This window comes from Dreissena polymorpha, chromosome 14, assembly GCF_020536995.1.
Source record: "Dreissena polymorpha isolate Duluth1 chromosome 14, UMN_Dpol_1.0, whole genome shotgun sequence".
NCBI classification, from domain to species: Eukaryota; Metazoa; Mollusca; class Bivalvia; order Myida; family Dreissenidae; genus Dreissena; species Dreissena polymorpha.
This window is the reverse complement of record NC_068368.1, coordinates 14180338-14196349: the sequence shown is the minus strand read 5'-3', so window position 1 is coordinate 14196349 and position 16012 is coordinate 14180338. Positions and strand designations below refer to the sequence as shown.

The 16012-nt window shown below is 45.2% G+C and overlaps 1 protein-coding gene across 1 annotated transcript; it reads left to right on the top strand.

Annotated features, from left to right (window-relative positions):
• The first annotated feature begins 4173 nt into the window (after window positions 1-4173).
• Window positions 4174-5412, top strand: LOC127857187 (uncharacterized metal-dependent hydrolase HI_0454-like). The gene has a single exon (XM_052393604.1). It carries the CDS (start codon window positions 4174-4176, stop codon window positions 5410-5412), a length of 1239 nt encoding a protein of 412 aa, XP_052249564.1.
• The last annotated feature ends 10600 nt before the right edge of the window (window positions 5413-16012 follow it).

Below are 16012 nucleotides of genomic sequence, written 5' to 3'. Positions count from 1 at the left end.
AAAACGTGATGGGTCGGTCCGTAGGTGTTTCGACTACAGAGCGCTGAATAATGTCACTGTGAAAGATACGTTTCCTTTTCCTCTGGTTGAGGACTGTCTTGATGCGCTGGCCGGAAACATCTGGTTCTCCAAGTTGGATGCAAATGCCGCCTATTGGCAGGTGCAAATCAGCCCGGAGGACAGGAAGAAGACTGCGTTCATAACAAAATATGGACTTTTCCAACCTGTGCGCATGGGTTTTGGGTTGATAAATGCCCCCGCCACGTTTGCAAGGGTTGTTAACCTTATATTGCGTGGGTTGACATGGCAAACGGTCTTAGCCTTCCTCGACGATGTACTGGTCCTGGGAAAGACGTTTGATGAACATTTGAAAAACCTAGCGGATGCTCTATCCCGTTTCCGTCTGCATGGTTTAAAGCTTAAACCGAAGAAGTGTATTTTCTTCCAACCGGAGGTCGAGTTCCTTGGACGCATTATCAATGGAAAAGATATGGCTCTGTCGGAAAGGCATTCAAACGGTTGCAGATTGGCCAATCCCAAATTGCTCAAAAGACGTTGAACGGGTTTTGGGATTTGTGAACTATCACCGGTCATTTATTCAAGACTTTGCTAGTTTAGCACAGCCCATGTATGCACTGACCGGCAGGAACCTGTTCAAATGGGGTGAAGATCAGCAAAAGACATTTGAGATGTTACAGGGGTGCCATGATCAAGGCGCCTGTGTAAGGTCTTCCGAATCACCAAGACCCATATATCCTTGATACTGACGCGTCCAACAGAGCCATTGGTGGCGTACTCAGTCAAGTTCGAGGCGGTGTGGAAAAAGTGATTTCCTACAGTAGTTTCTCACTGACATCTGAACAGAGAAGATATTGCACCACCAGAAAAGAGCTTCTTAGCATTGTACGGTTTACTAGGCAGTTCAGATATTACCTGTTAGGTAAAGTCTTTACTGTCCGAAGTGATCATTCAAGTCTTACATGGCTCTTGCGCTTCAAAGAGCCACAAGGACAGTTGGCCCGTTGGATGGAAGAATTGGCACAGTACCACATGATCGTGCAACACCGACCTGGACAAAATCATGGAAATGCTGACGCGTTATCACGTCTTCCAGACACAATTGAGTCCATGTCCTTCATATGTTGTAGGAATAATACCTGCCGACTTGCCTTGTGGTGGTTGTCACTACTGTGCCCGTGCACATGATCAGTGGGCTGCATTCACAGATGACGTCGACGACGCCACTGGCCTAGTAGAACAGGGCAGTTTCCAAACGAGGGGTGACCAAACAACGTCAGAACATGAACCATCAGTTCGCATCGAAGGAGCAGTTTGCTCAAGTACACAGTCAGATTGCACGGAAGTGGAGAACGTTCAGTCAGTTTATGACGTTTCCAATAGACAAGAGACAGCTGGTCAGCTAGGATCATATCCCTGGGATTCTGGGGGCGAGACGATCACTCTTTCATGCCAGGTGGTGGCAACAAGAACTCAGCAGAAGCCTGTAACCAGGACAATGTAGTTTCGAACCATGACTTTCCCAAATGTCAGTTTGACCATTCTAGAACTATGGAGATAGGGCAAAGTAACGCGGCTTTCCAGATTTGTGCTTTCACACCCGAAGTGATTTTCTGTGCAAGTTTAAGATCACCTGAAGAGTCACAGGGCGATAATGCATGCTGTTGGGGTTTCACATTCAAAGAATTGGAGGAAAAACAAGCGGAAGACAACAAATTGGCCATGTTACTAGCCTTTTTAAGGGACAAAACCGAACCAGATGAGGGTAAACTGTTTCTTTCCAGTCCGGATGCAAAATATTACTGGATTAACAGAGATATGTTCATATTGGTGCAGGGTGTTATTTTTCGCATGAAACCTAACTCGAAGGACTTGGAATTGGTGGTACCCACTGACTTACAGACCCAAGCTATTGAATGGCATCATTATTTACCATCGGCTGGGCACCAGGGCGTGGCCAGGACAAAGGCGAAGATCCAGGAAAAGTTCTTCTGGCGACATATTTCCAAAGATGTAGAGCGATACGTGTTGACCTGCGATGTGTGCAATCGCAATAAGAAAAGTAAATGCTATGGGAAAGCTCCATTGACAGAGTACCAGGCAGGGGCTCCGATGGAGAGGGTTCACATAGATTTCTTAGGACCGTTGCCACGTACATCTAATGGGAATGAGCATTGTTTAATGATGGTGGATCAATTTACCAAATGGGTCGAGTGTGTGCCATTGCCATCCCAAAAAGCAGAGGTTGCAGCAAAAGCAGCTATAGACACCTTCTTTACTCGGTTCGGGTATCCTTTTCAGTTGTTTTCTGACCAAGGACGGAATTTTCAAAGTAAGGTCTTTGAAGCAGTTTGCAAGGCTTTACAAATTCACAAAGCAAGGACCACACCTTATAGACCATCTTCCAACGGACAAGTTGAGAGGTTCAATCGAACATTAATGGATGCGGTTCGGTGCTTCATTGGAAAAACACATAATAAATGGGATGAGAAAGTGCAGCAAATAGCGGGGGGCTATAAGGGCCTCTGTAAACCGCAGCACTTGATATACGCCCAACAAATTGATGTTAGGGCGCGAAGATAACACTCCAGCTCAACTGATGTTCCCAATGGCGACAGATAAACATGAAGATGTGGACGAATTTGTCTGCGACCTTCTGGGGACCATAAGCCTTGCTCATGAAACAGCAAGGGCCAATCTCAGGACAGCATCAAAACGTATGAAGCGAGATTACGACGTAAGGGTGTTGTTACCAGGAGGGTGATGTGGTTTATCTCATGGACACCGCAGTACTGAAGGGAAAGTGCAGGAAACTCTGCTCACCATGGAAGGGTCCAGGTGTTATATCGAAGAAACTCTCTGCATACCTGTACCAGGTGAAACTGCGGAACTCTGTTTTTGTGGTGAATCAGTACAGAATGATGCCATGTCGGGATAGGAAGTTGCCTGCATGGATTGTGCAACATCGCAGTCAAGATCAGGTTGATCCGGACAATCTTGAAGATGAGGAACTGCACTGTGTCTGTGTATAGACAAGTACAGGTGTGGGGCATGTCGCAAAACTATTTCTTAGTCTTTTTTGCCTGTATGAACACTTACGGAGCAGTTTGCCCCATTGTTTTGTTTGTATGTTTCCGATTCAATGGCATCTTTCATTAAGGAAGTCGAGGCGCTGCTAAGCCAAGGGAGGGATCCTCGACAAAAGCCCTGACAAGTTTGCTATGGGGATTGGACTGGCGATAGCTCAGGACAGGGAGGGTGCCCTTCGCCTCCTAGAGGGGATGGTCAGTTTGGCCAAGACCCAGAAAACGAAGACCAAGGGAAAGGAGGACTGGCTTAAGAATTTATCAAGATCGCTCGATGCCTACCAGATAGTGGACAGGGAATGGATCCACGAAAATGTATTCCCACTTCCCCAGCGGCCAAAGAAAAGGGAACAGGAGTATAATCCCGGGGCAAGACAGCGAGATATTCGTTTGGGGCATGCTGGGTCTAGTTTAGATCAGGCTTGTTACCTGGGAGATGAACTGGTCAACGCAGAAAAGCTTCTCGGAAAACCTGGCACTCCAGCCACAATGAAGACCTTGGTCCGGATCCTGATATCCTGTTGGGAACGCCGAGTCCCAGAAAGTGTCTGGACAAGTCATCGACGGCAGTTTGCCCAATGGTGGTCAGGTTCCCTGGCGAGGACTAGGTAGAAGCTACAGGAGGTCACACAGACTCGGAGGCTGCTGGTTTACCCTTGGGAGAGGTCGAGGGCGACCCGTCCGAGGATGCAAGTCGCACGACCACAGGAAGAGATGAGCGGGTTCTCTCTTCTCGTGAAAACCAAGGCAGGAGTTTCGAGAGTCACCGAGAGGACAAAAGCAGGCTTTCAGGGGAGAGGGTTGAAGACCGGAAGTGGAGTCAGGCGAAGAAAAGAGATGCCAGGTCAGAACCTGCACGGAAAGTACGCCAGATGCCAGGTACAAGTTCCGGGGCAATCTCCGAGTGTCAGTCTTAATACCAAAGAAGATTAGACTGACCAGGGACAGTTTGTCCCAGGTCCAGAAGAGGTTAGAATGCCAGCGCCGGGTCGAAAGGCTAAGGAGGAACCATACATGCTGTGTCCCTGGTTGTGACAGCGTTGAAGTTGAATTCGAAAAGGTCCAATCGATGACCAGGCATGTGCCAACAGTTTTCGATGGACGGTTGGCTGATCCAAGTGACACAGTTCAGGGAATGCGGGTCCGAGCATTGTTGCAGGTTGCAACATGGCTACTTGGCAGACCAGGGACGCTTCACGACTTGCTGGATCTGGTGAACGCCCAACACTTCCTCGAGTCCCGTGAGACGACTCACCAAAGATCATCCTCTTGGCCTACCCTGGAAGGGTTTTGTAGATATTTACGGGAACCAGTTCCAGCGGAATTCACACTTGCACCCGTCAACAGTGTCGCAGGACTTCTTCACTGGAGAGTTCTGTACCTGTTGGCAGCCTTGCTGCAGCCCAGGGATCGCCTTTATTGGATGGAGCAGTTTGCTTTTCCTCCAACAGTGGTTGAATCTCTCCCAGAAGCAGTGGACAGTCATTTCCACCCTGATCGGCTCAGACGTGCCGCATATATTCACGGCACCATGGAGGACGTTTTAGCTTTGGGAGTAGAGCAGCAGGTGGTAAGACTCAAGCTTAAACACGTGATGGCAAGTTTCTGCGACCCAGAGACGTACCAATCGTCAAGAGATGTTGATACTTTTCCACCGGAAGTCATCGTGGCGGTTGGGATTCACCCTAAACATGCAGCAAACCCGAAGAGGTTTCTCACAGACGCTTTGGAGAGGTTGAGCAGTTTGCTCACTAATCCTCGGGTTGTGGCAATTGGTGAAGTAGGGTTGGGTTACTCGGTGGACCAGGCAGACTGGTGGTACCAGATGAAGCTGCTGCCGAAACTCCTGCCCATCATCCGAGAAAACAAGGTTCTGGTGCTCCACTGTCGGGGAATTACCGGAGACAATGGAATGAAGGCTCATCTGTTGTTGCTTCACCTTTTAAAGCCCCTTTCAAGACAACAGAGGATTCAGCTCCATGCCTTCAATGGGAACCAACTGGTGGTCGGGTGGTGGCTGGAAGTTTTCCCTAACACCCACTTCAGTTTTAACAGGAGTGTTGAAAACTTCACCCCGGAGCAAGTGGCCGCTGTAGTCAGCATGCCTGAGGATCTGCTCCTTATTGAAACAGACGCCCCTTACTTTACCAGGCCCCATATGAGGTTTTCGGCGCCAGCGAAAATTGGGGATGTGGCGGCGATGTTGGCGGGACTTCGAGGGGTGACGACGCCGTATATCCTGGAGTTCACCACAAGAAACGCCATCAACATGTTTGGTGAGATCCCCACAGGGCAGGTTGCCCTGTAGATCAACCCTAGTAATTGATGGTCCTCAAAGTATGCCAGTTGGGCGATCCAGGATGGGCACGAACAACAACACCCAGACAGAAGGCCGACTATTGCCTGCGGCGGAGGGTACCGGGTTCCGGGAAGCGGCTCCAACAATAAAGACGGGGGGAGTGTTGTGGCTGACCTGCTGGACTGTTGTGTGTGACCTGGCGGAAGCGCGTTGGGAGCATGCGCAGACAGAATAGGCGCCGAGCCAATAAAGACGATCTGTGAAATTACCTGTTTAATTTAAATCATTAAAGTGTTGTTATATCCTTATCAGTCTGTGTTATCAGTACGCGGAAAGTGAAATAAGAGTATTTACATCAGGTGGAACACCAAAAAAGTCACGTGATCCTGCACGCTGGGTGTGCGACATCCGATGGCAAGCGTAGTGTGTTATATGTACAAGTACTTTAAAATTATGCATTTGTTTCGTCTCTGAGGAACTAAGTGCAGCACACCTATGCTTATGTAATGAAAATAAACTAATGTCTCACGTAAATATGTTGTGACTGTAATAGGACACGCACGGTGTAAAAGAATGGTGAGCAAGCAACAGTTATAAACAGTGCAATCATACATCTTATCCTGAACATAAAACAAAACGTGTCTGAAAATGACTAACGATCTTATTTTCATTACAAATACGTTAATATTGCATTACGCTGTACATTTACTTTAAATATCAACCGGTAATCAAATGGACAATTAAACAAACAGTCTTTAAACGTAATGCTTATAATACTGGTGTTTCCAAAATTATCGATTTCAGTTGTTACAATGCTGTTTGACCTTTTACATTTTAATTGATGATAACAATACGAAAACTGATATTCTTAACATATTTGGAATATTTTCTTGGTGGCAAATAGCAAACACATGCATTAAATTGTAGTTAAGACAATTATAGCTTAGTTTAAGCCACAAAATGTCTTCACTCGAATCGTCTAAAACAGAAACATTAAAACCCCGCAATAAATAGTTTTTCACCAGAAACCCAACCCAGCCAGATCCGTTCCGCGTCCTAATATGTACCGGACTCCAATTTCTCCCATACCACTTGTAGCCGTCACTATTAAGTGTCTGATCTCCCGTAAATGCGTTTCAATAATGCCTATAATGTCATTTTTTTTTCTCAAATGCAGGTTGATCGTACACCTTGATTTTCTGTGCTCCAACCTCAACACTCCAACCTTTGACATTCCAGCAACCCGCTAGTACCTAACGACGCCACCTGTCGCCCCTATCGTGATATCTAGCACAGTTGTTGTATCCCCGTTCAACTCCCCCGGAGATGTCCCGGGCATCGCCACGGGCACCGCCCCGGGCACCACCCCGGGCACCACCCCGGGCATCGCCCCGGGAACCGCCCCGGGAACCGCCCCGGGCATCTCCCCGAGCACCACCGTGGTCGCCAAAAATGCTCCTGTGTTCTCTGCTTTCCGCAGTTTGCGATCTGTCCGTTCGAAGGTTGCGCGCGATTGCTCTATCACTATCACCGCGATTTATATTCGATGGGGGTCTACCTTTATTTTACCTTACCACTGGACTGATGTAGTTCGTTCGCACTGTTGTTTCGCACAATTTGACCGCCACGGAATGCAATGCAATGCACCCATCCCCTCTGTTCACCGCGTCGACTTTAGCACGCATGTCAGAATTTCTCAACCGCTCAGCGTGTGACTGGTCCGGGTGGATGTAAACATTACTCAAACGTGTATTCCTGAGCAAGGCTCTTAGCTTTCAGGACTTTTTCCTTGTCTTCAATCGTCTCAAGCGTAGCGATGATGATACCTGGTTTGGGATTTGTGCTTGTTTTTCGTATCGCCGAGTGCACCTGTACCCCTGAAAGTTTGAGTTTATTTCGCAACATATTGTTTACCTTTGTTCGAACGTTCTCTCCCGAGTGTTCCGGTATATCTCGAATAACTATATTGCAGGAGTTACCGCTGGTTTTTGAACATCATTTGTTCACCATGGACTCTTGTAGGATTTCAAATGTCGTGGTCATGTCTATAAGATCTTTCGTCACATTGGTCCTGAAGTCCGCGATTCAGTCGTCCGCATCCTTCCGAAGCAGATTTAACTCAGTGGTGAATCATCTGTCAATAAATTGAGAAAGTCGATCTGACAGTTTTTTCTCAAGACGTGTCCACTTGTCTATTTGATCTCCCAACGCCTACTGGTTAATGTCAGCTTTCAAACTGATCCACCCTTCTGTGGATGTTCTTGAGCATCTCCATGACACTAGCCCCAATCTGGTCTCCAGCACCAATCTCAGAAGTTGCTGCCTTAGAAGTCGCAGACGTAGAAGTCCCATATGTCACAGAAGACGAAGGCGTCACACGCACACTCACAGAAGTCGCAGAAGTCATAGAATAAGTCGCAGAGGGCGATGACGACAAAGGAGTTTCATCAACGGAAGTCACTTGGGACGTAGAATGCTTAGAGGACGCAGACGTCAAGGAAATCGAAGACGTCACCAGAGTATCATCTGTACCAACCCCCGAACCACGTTGCACTGAATGAGTTTTAGATATAGGCGTACTCCTGTAAATCGATATCCGTGCCTGAACAAGAATTCTTATCACTACACCATTTCTTTGGTGATATGCTATCTGCTAATTCGGGAAGTTACAAGTGTCTTTAACGACGGTTTGGTGTCCCCTTGCCTGAAGAAATATCAGTACCGCCAGAATTTACCACAGGTTGTGAGGCCATTATTGCCTCTACGTAGTCAGTTGCCCCTGCAGATAATGCACTCATGACACTCATAGAAGGGCAGCCAGACAAGCAGCTTTGCAGAGTCGCTTAATGCAAGAAATGGCCCCAAAATCCCTTTACTGACGACACCCCTACAGACTTGACTCTCGCAACTCAATCCGCCCGTGTTCGAATCGCCAATATGTATGAGACATGATGATACGAAACTAAAAAGTGTATCAACTACATCTGGTCTCTGAGAAAAAGCAACAGATTTGGAGACATCGCATTATATCATTAAATATTCAGATTATCGTCTTGCAATTTAGGATGAAGCCGCACTACTGATTGTAATACGTCAACTGACATTGCTTGGTTGTGTATGTTAATCGTTAGCTATATAAAATAGTACTTATTTAATCCTTCAAGAAGATACAATTGTACAGCCAATTACGATTAAGATCCTAAAATTGATCTTAAATGAGATCCATATTCTGAAAAGCATTGCAATACAAAATATGCCCATCCGATGATAAACATGTCATATTAAGCGTATTTTTTTCGGCGGTGACGTAAGACGATTTTGAGGCTTGGTTTGTCCGAATTCAGTCTAAAGAGGATGTAAGCAGTGATGCTATGTTTTGTTCTCCGGATTAAACATATTAACAATTTTTCTTACACATGGTTTCGTTATACAAATTTGTGAACATACATCATTTACTTGATGGTTTCATATATGTGACAGATGGACTATTGTGTATGTATATTTATAACTTTCAAACCTATCCCTTCATCGTTTTCTAAGATTTCGTCATTAGGACACTAAAATGTGTGATATTATATTAGCCTGTTACGTTTTTGCATTCATATTTTGCATTTTATCTCTGCTTAAGAACATATGATTAAACTCTTTTGAGACGCGCGTTTGGTTCGTTGTTACTGCTTGCGTAAGTTTGAGATTGCGCTAATTTACATTTGCATGTACAATTCCAATGCGGCGATCCCCGTTATAATCTTTTTATGTTTATACTAGGTACATGTATTCTGGGATAACAGTAGTTGATAAGAACATGAAACAATCTGCTCTTATAGTTTCTGGACTTTAATCGTTTGCTACATAGACACTCAATTAATACAGCAAACAATGAAATTCGACAGGCCAACAATATTGTCCGCGGAGATTTATTTGAAATTCCTAACAATGTTTTCCGTCGCGACCATTACGAGTTATTTACTTACGAATGCAAACATTCTTCATAATATTAACTATTATCAATTACGTCCAGACAAAAAAGTTCGTATTTCACTATATGAGCAATTATGAAAAAAATGTGTACAACAAAAATCATGTAGAAAAGTTTCAATATATTCTAAGTATATTAAACATATAACATGATTCAAGTCGCGGTCATCGCATTGAAAATCTTAAGAGTTGGGTATTTACGGGGCTGATGACAATCATAACGTCTCATTAAGCCGTGAAAAACATGTCAATTAAACCAGAAAGTAAAACTAAAATAAACAGGTATGGCATGTATAACGTCACGTGGGAACATCTCAGGATCGTGTTTATCTTATAAGTAGGGGTATATACATTTTTAACAGCATCCCAGAGGACCTTCATTTGCTAAAAATATCGATGATCCCAATTTAAAATGACGAACCTACAGTTTTGGCATTTCGCGATATTGATACTGTGCAAAGCGGGAAATCAATGCGCATACATTATCCTAGAAGATTTTCAAATTCATATAAAATACAATCAGTATGACTCAATATAATAAGAACAAAACACCGACCTTTTTCATTGTATACTATACATGCCATTTAATATATGACACACAAGTAGGGGTATATACATTTTTAACAACATTCCAGAGGACCTCCATTTGATAAAAATATCATAGAAGAATTACAAATTCATATTAAATACCATGAGTATGACTCAATATTATAAGAAAAAACACCGACCTTTTTATTGTATATTATATATGCCATTGTATATATGACACAAGCATGTGGTTCTTAATTAAACATGTATTCATTTTCCCATAATTTATTAAAGTTATACCAAACCGATACTCTGTATACTACCATATACCAATTGATACATATATAATCTAATTACTTGATCGACCAGCACCCAAAACATCATCATAAATCGTAAACAATTCAATCAGAACGTATATGAACATGCGTTCACAAAAAGTTTTACAAATATTGTTAACTGGAAACATGCCACATTAAATATAAATTATTGTAATGATAAGATGGAATGGTTTCATTTAGAAATAGTCAGCACACATTTGGTCGTTTGTCACCTGTTTAAATCAATGGCATATTGTATAAACTCAGTCCAATGTGTGTGCCCCCATACAAATAACAGTTGAAAGTAAAACATATTCATTTCCTCGTTACACCACTTACGTGCTGACTGAAACGTAAATGGGCAATAAAGCTCTTTATCATATAACGAGCAGGGACACATACCGAAGAAAATAAATACTACTGTGAAATCAGAATTCAAAAACAATAATATTGCGTGTGCTCATAAGGAAAACATAAATATTGTTGACATTATCTGACATTTATTCTCGTCATATAAAAAAGTTATATCAAAAAGGAAATGGAGTCACACACGCTACTCATTTATACGTGTAGTGGTGTATGATCATATAGGTTAGTACAGCTAAGATTACCATGAACATTGCCGCCAAAGACAAAGCTGTTAACGATGCAAATTATAGTGATACAAGGCAATTTGATAATATTCGATGTGAATGCAGTTTAACAATCCATTAGATACGTCTTTCCAAAAGTAAAATGTTGATATGTTGAAGTTTTTAAGACAAAGTGAATAATATCAACTAGCATGTATTGTATGATTTGCACATATAGCCATGTTCAATATATCACAAACGTGTTACATATTCGATCTGTGACATATATGGTAAAACAGGCAACTAACACAAAAATAGGTGCGTGAAGTTGGCTCGCCGTTCGACGTTCGACATTAGTTCAACATTCAAATTACCGAATGTCGAGCTGGCTCGGCATTCCAGCTCGACATTCAGTTCGGCATTCGCATATAGTGTTGTATGCTTATTTTCGAATGCCGAGCTGGCTCGGCATTCCAGCTCGACATTCAGTTCGGCATTCGCATACAGTGTTGTATGCTTATTTTCAAATGTCGAGCTGGCTCGGCATTCCAGCTCGACATTCAGTTCGGCATTCGCAAATAGTGTTGTATGCTTATTTTCGAATGTCGAGCTGGCTCGGCATCCCAGCTCGACATTCAGTTCGACATTCGGAGATAATGTTGTTCAATAATTTTTGAATGACAAGCTGGCTTGGCATTCCAGCTCGACATTCAGTTCGACATTCGGAGAAAGTGTTGAACAATAATTTTTGAATGACGAGTTGGCTCGGCATTCCAGCTTGACATTCAGTTCGACATTCGGATATAGTGTTGTACAATAATTTTTTAAATGACGAGCTGGCTCGGCATTCCAGCTCGACATTCAGTTCGACATTCGGAGAAAGTGTTGTACAATTTATTTTGAATGTCGAGCTGGCTCGGCATTCCAGCTCGACATTCAGTTCGGCATTCGCAAATAGTGTTGTATGCTTATTTTTGAATGTCGAGCTGGCTCGGCATTCCAGCCCGATATTCAGTTCGACATTCGGATATAGTGTTGTACAATAATTTTTGAATGTCGAGCTGGCTCGGAATTTCAGCTTGACATTCAGTTCTGCATTCGCAAATAGTGTTGTATGCTTATTTTCGAATGTCGAGCTGGCTCGGCATTCCAGCTCGACATTCAGTTCGAATTTCGGATATAGTGTTGTACAATAATTTTTGAATGACGAGCTGGCACGGCATTCCAGCTCGACATTCAGTTCGACATTTGGAGAAAGTGTTGTACATTTTTTATGAATGTCGAGCTGGCTCGGCATTCCAGCTCGACATTAAGTTCGGCATTCGCAAATAGTGTTGTATGCTTACTTTTGAATGTCGAGCTGGCTCGGCATTCCAGCTCGACATTCAGTTCGACATTCGGATATAGTGTTGTACAATTATTTTTGAATGTGGAGCTGGCTCGGCATTCCAGCTCGACATTCAGTTCGGCATTCGCAAATAGTGTTGTATGCTTACTTTCGAATGTCGAGGTGGCTCGGCATTCCAGCTCGACATTCAGTTCGGCATTCGCATATAGTGTTGAATGCTTCTTTTTGAATGTCGAGCTGGCTCGGCATTCCAGCTCGACATTCAGTTCGACATTCGGAGATAGTGTTCAACAATACTTTTTGAATGTCGAGCTGGCTCGACATTCCAGCTCGACATTCAGTTCGACATTCGGATATAGTGTTGTACAATAATTTTTGAATGACGAGCTGGCTCGGCATTCCAGCTCGACATTCAGTTCGACATTCGGAGAAAGTGTTGTACAATTTTTATTGAATGTCGAGCTGGCTCGGCATTTCAGCTCGACATTCAGTTCGGCATTCGCAAATAGTGTTGTATGCTTATTTTCGAATGTCGAGCTGGCTCGGCATTCCAGCTCGACATTCAGTTCGGCATTCGCATACAGTGTTGTATGCTTATTTTCGAATGTCGAGCTGGCTCGGCATTCCAGCTCGACATTCAGTTCGACATTCGGATATAATGTTGTACATTTTTTTTAATGTCGAGCTGGCTCGGCATTCCAGCTCGACATTCAGTTCGACATTCGGATATAGTGTTGTACAATAATTTTTAAATGGCGAGCTGACCGATGGACGACCAACCGAAGACCGATGGACAACCGACGGACGGGAGAGTTATAACGGATGGACAACCGACAGAAAGATAAGGGATGACCGATGGAAAACCTATCGACGACCGATGGAGGACCGATGGACGGGAGAGGGATACCCGATGGACGACCGACAGAAAGATGAGGGACGACCGATGGACGAACAAGGGCAGGTAATGGACGACCGATGGACGGCCATCAGTTGGACGAGGGACGACCGATGGACGACCGATGGAAGGCCGTTGGGAAACCGATGGACGACCGGTGGGCGACCGACGGACGACCGATTGATGACCGACGGACGAACGATGGACGACCGATGGACGACCGATGCTCGACCGATGGTCGTCCCTGGTCCAACTGTTGGCCGTCCATCGGTCGTCCATTGTCTGCCCTTGTCCGTCGGTCGGTCGTCCATCTTTCGTCCCTTATCTTTCTCTCGGTTGTCCATCTGTTATTCCTCTCCCGTCCATCAATCGTCCATCGGTCGTCCATCGGTCGCCGATCGATCGTCATCCGTCGTCCATCGGTCGTCCACCGGTCGTCCATCGGTCATCCATCGGTTGTTCATCGGTCGTCCATCGGTCGTCCATCGGTCGTCCATCGGTCGTCCATCGGTCGTCCATCGGTCGTCCATCGGTCGTCCATCGGTCGTCCATCGGTCGTCCATCGGTCGTCCATCGGTCGTCCATCGGTCGTCCATCGGTCGTCCATCGGTCGTCCATCGGTCGTCCATCGGTCGTCCATCGGTCGTCCATCGGTCGTCCATCGGTCGTCCATCGGTCGTCCATCGGTCGTCCATCGGTCTTCCATTGGTCGTCCCTCGTCCAACTGTTGGCCGTCCATTGGTCGTCCAACGGCCGTCCATCGGTCGTCCCTCGTCCAACTGTTGGCCGTCCATCGGTCGTCCATTGTCTGCCCTTGTCCGTCCGTTGGTCGTCCATCGGTCGTCTCTTATCTTTCTGTCGGTCGTCCATCGGTTATCCCTCTTCCGTCCATCGGTCGTCCATCGGTCGTTCATCGGTTTTCCCTTATCGTTCTTTCGGTCGTCCATCAGCAGCCCATCGGCCGTCCATCGGTCGTCCATCGGACGTCGCTCGTCCAACTGTCGGCCGTCCATCGGTCGTCTATCGGCCGTCCATCGTTCGTCCCTCGTCCAACTGTTGGCCGTCCATCGGTCGTCCATTGTCTGCCCTTGTCCGTCCGTTTATCATCCATCGGTCTTCCCTTATCTTTCTGTCGGTCGTCCATCGGTTATCCTTCTCCCGTCCATCTGTCGCCAATTGGTCGTCCATCGGTCGTCCCTTATCTTTCTGTCGGTCGTCCATCGGTAATTCCTCCCCCGTCCATCGGTCTTCGGTTGGTCGACCGGTCAGCTCGACATTTATAAATTATTGTACAACACTATATCCGAATGTCGAACTGACTGTCGAGCTGGAATGCCGAGCCAGCTCGTCATTCAAAAATTATTGTACAACACTATATCCGAATGCCGAACTGAATGTCGAGCTGGAATGCCGAGCCAGCTCGTCATTCAAAAATTATTGTACAGCACTATATCCAAATGTCGAACTGAATGTCGAGCTGGAATGCCGAGAAAGCTCGACTTTAAAACAAAAATTGTACAACACTATATACGAATGTCGAACTGAATGTCGAGCTGGAATGCCGAGCCAGCTCGACATTCGAAAATAAGCATACAACACTGTATGCGAATGCCGAACTGAATGTCGAGCTGGAATGCCGAGCCAGCTCGACATTCGAAAATAAGCATACAACACTATATGCGAATGCCGAACTGAATGTCGAGCTGGAATGCCGAGCCAGCTCGACATTCGAAAATAAGCATTCAACACTATATGCGATTGCCGAGCTGAATGTCGAGCTGGAATGCCGAGCCAGCTCGACATTCGAAAATATGCATGCAACACTATTTGCGAATGCCGAACTGAATGTCGAGCTGGAATGCCGACCCAGCTCGACATTAAAAAAAATTGTACAACACTTTATCCGAATGTCGAACTGAAGTCGAGCTGGAATGCCGAGTCAGCTCGACATTCGAAAATAAGCATACAACACTATTTGCGAATGCCGAACTGAATGTCGAGCTGGAATGCCGAGCCAGCTCGACATTCGAAAAAAAGCATACAACACTGTATGTGAATGCCGAACTGAATGTCGAGCTGGAATGCCGAGCCAGCTCGACATTCGAAAATAAGCATACAACACTATATGCGAATGTCGAACTGAATGTCGAGCTGGAATGACGAGCCAGCTCGACATTCGAAAATAAGCATACAACACTATATGCGAATGCCGAACTGAATGTCGAGCTGGAATGCCGAGCCAGCTCGACATTCGAAAATTATGTACAACACTATATCCGAATGTCGAACTGAATGTCGAGCTGGAATGCCGAGCCAGCTCGACGTTAAAAAAAAATTGTACAACACTTTATCCGAATGTCGAACTGAATGTCGAGCTGGAATGCCGAGCCAGCTCGACATTCGAAAATAAGCATACAACACTATATGCGAATGCCGAACTGAATGTCGAGCTGGAATGGCGAGCCAGCTCGACATTTGAAAAAAAGCATACAACACTGTATGCGAATGCCGAACTGAATGTCGAGCTGGAATGCCGAGCCAGCTCGTCATTCAAAAATTATTGTACAACACTATATCCGAATGTCGAACTGAATGTCGAGCTGGAATGCCGAGCCAGCTCGACTTTCAAACAAAAATTGTACAACACTATATACGAATGTCGAACTGAATGTCGAGCTGGAATGCCGAGCCAGCTCGACATTCGAAAATATGCATGCAACACTATTTGCGAATGCCGAACTGAATGTCGAGCTGGAATGCCGACCCAGCTCGACATTAAAAAAAATTGTACAACACTTTATCCGAATGTCGAACTGAATGTCGAGCTGGAATCCCGAGTCAGCTCGACATTCGAAAAAAGGCACACAACACTATTTGCGAATGCCGAACTGAATCTCGAGCTGGAATGCCGAGCCAACTCGACATTCGAAAAAAAGCATTCAACACTGTATGCGAATGCCGAACTGAATGT

What these genes read in the sequence shown, in the direction of transcription:
- LOC127857187 (XM_052393604.1), top strand. Translation starts at nt 4,174, where the DNA reads ATGACCAGGCATGTGCCAACAGTTTTCGATGGACGGTTGGCTGATCCA.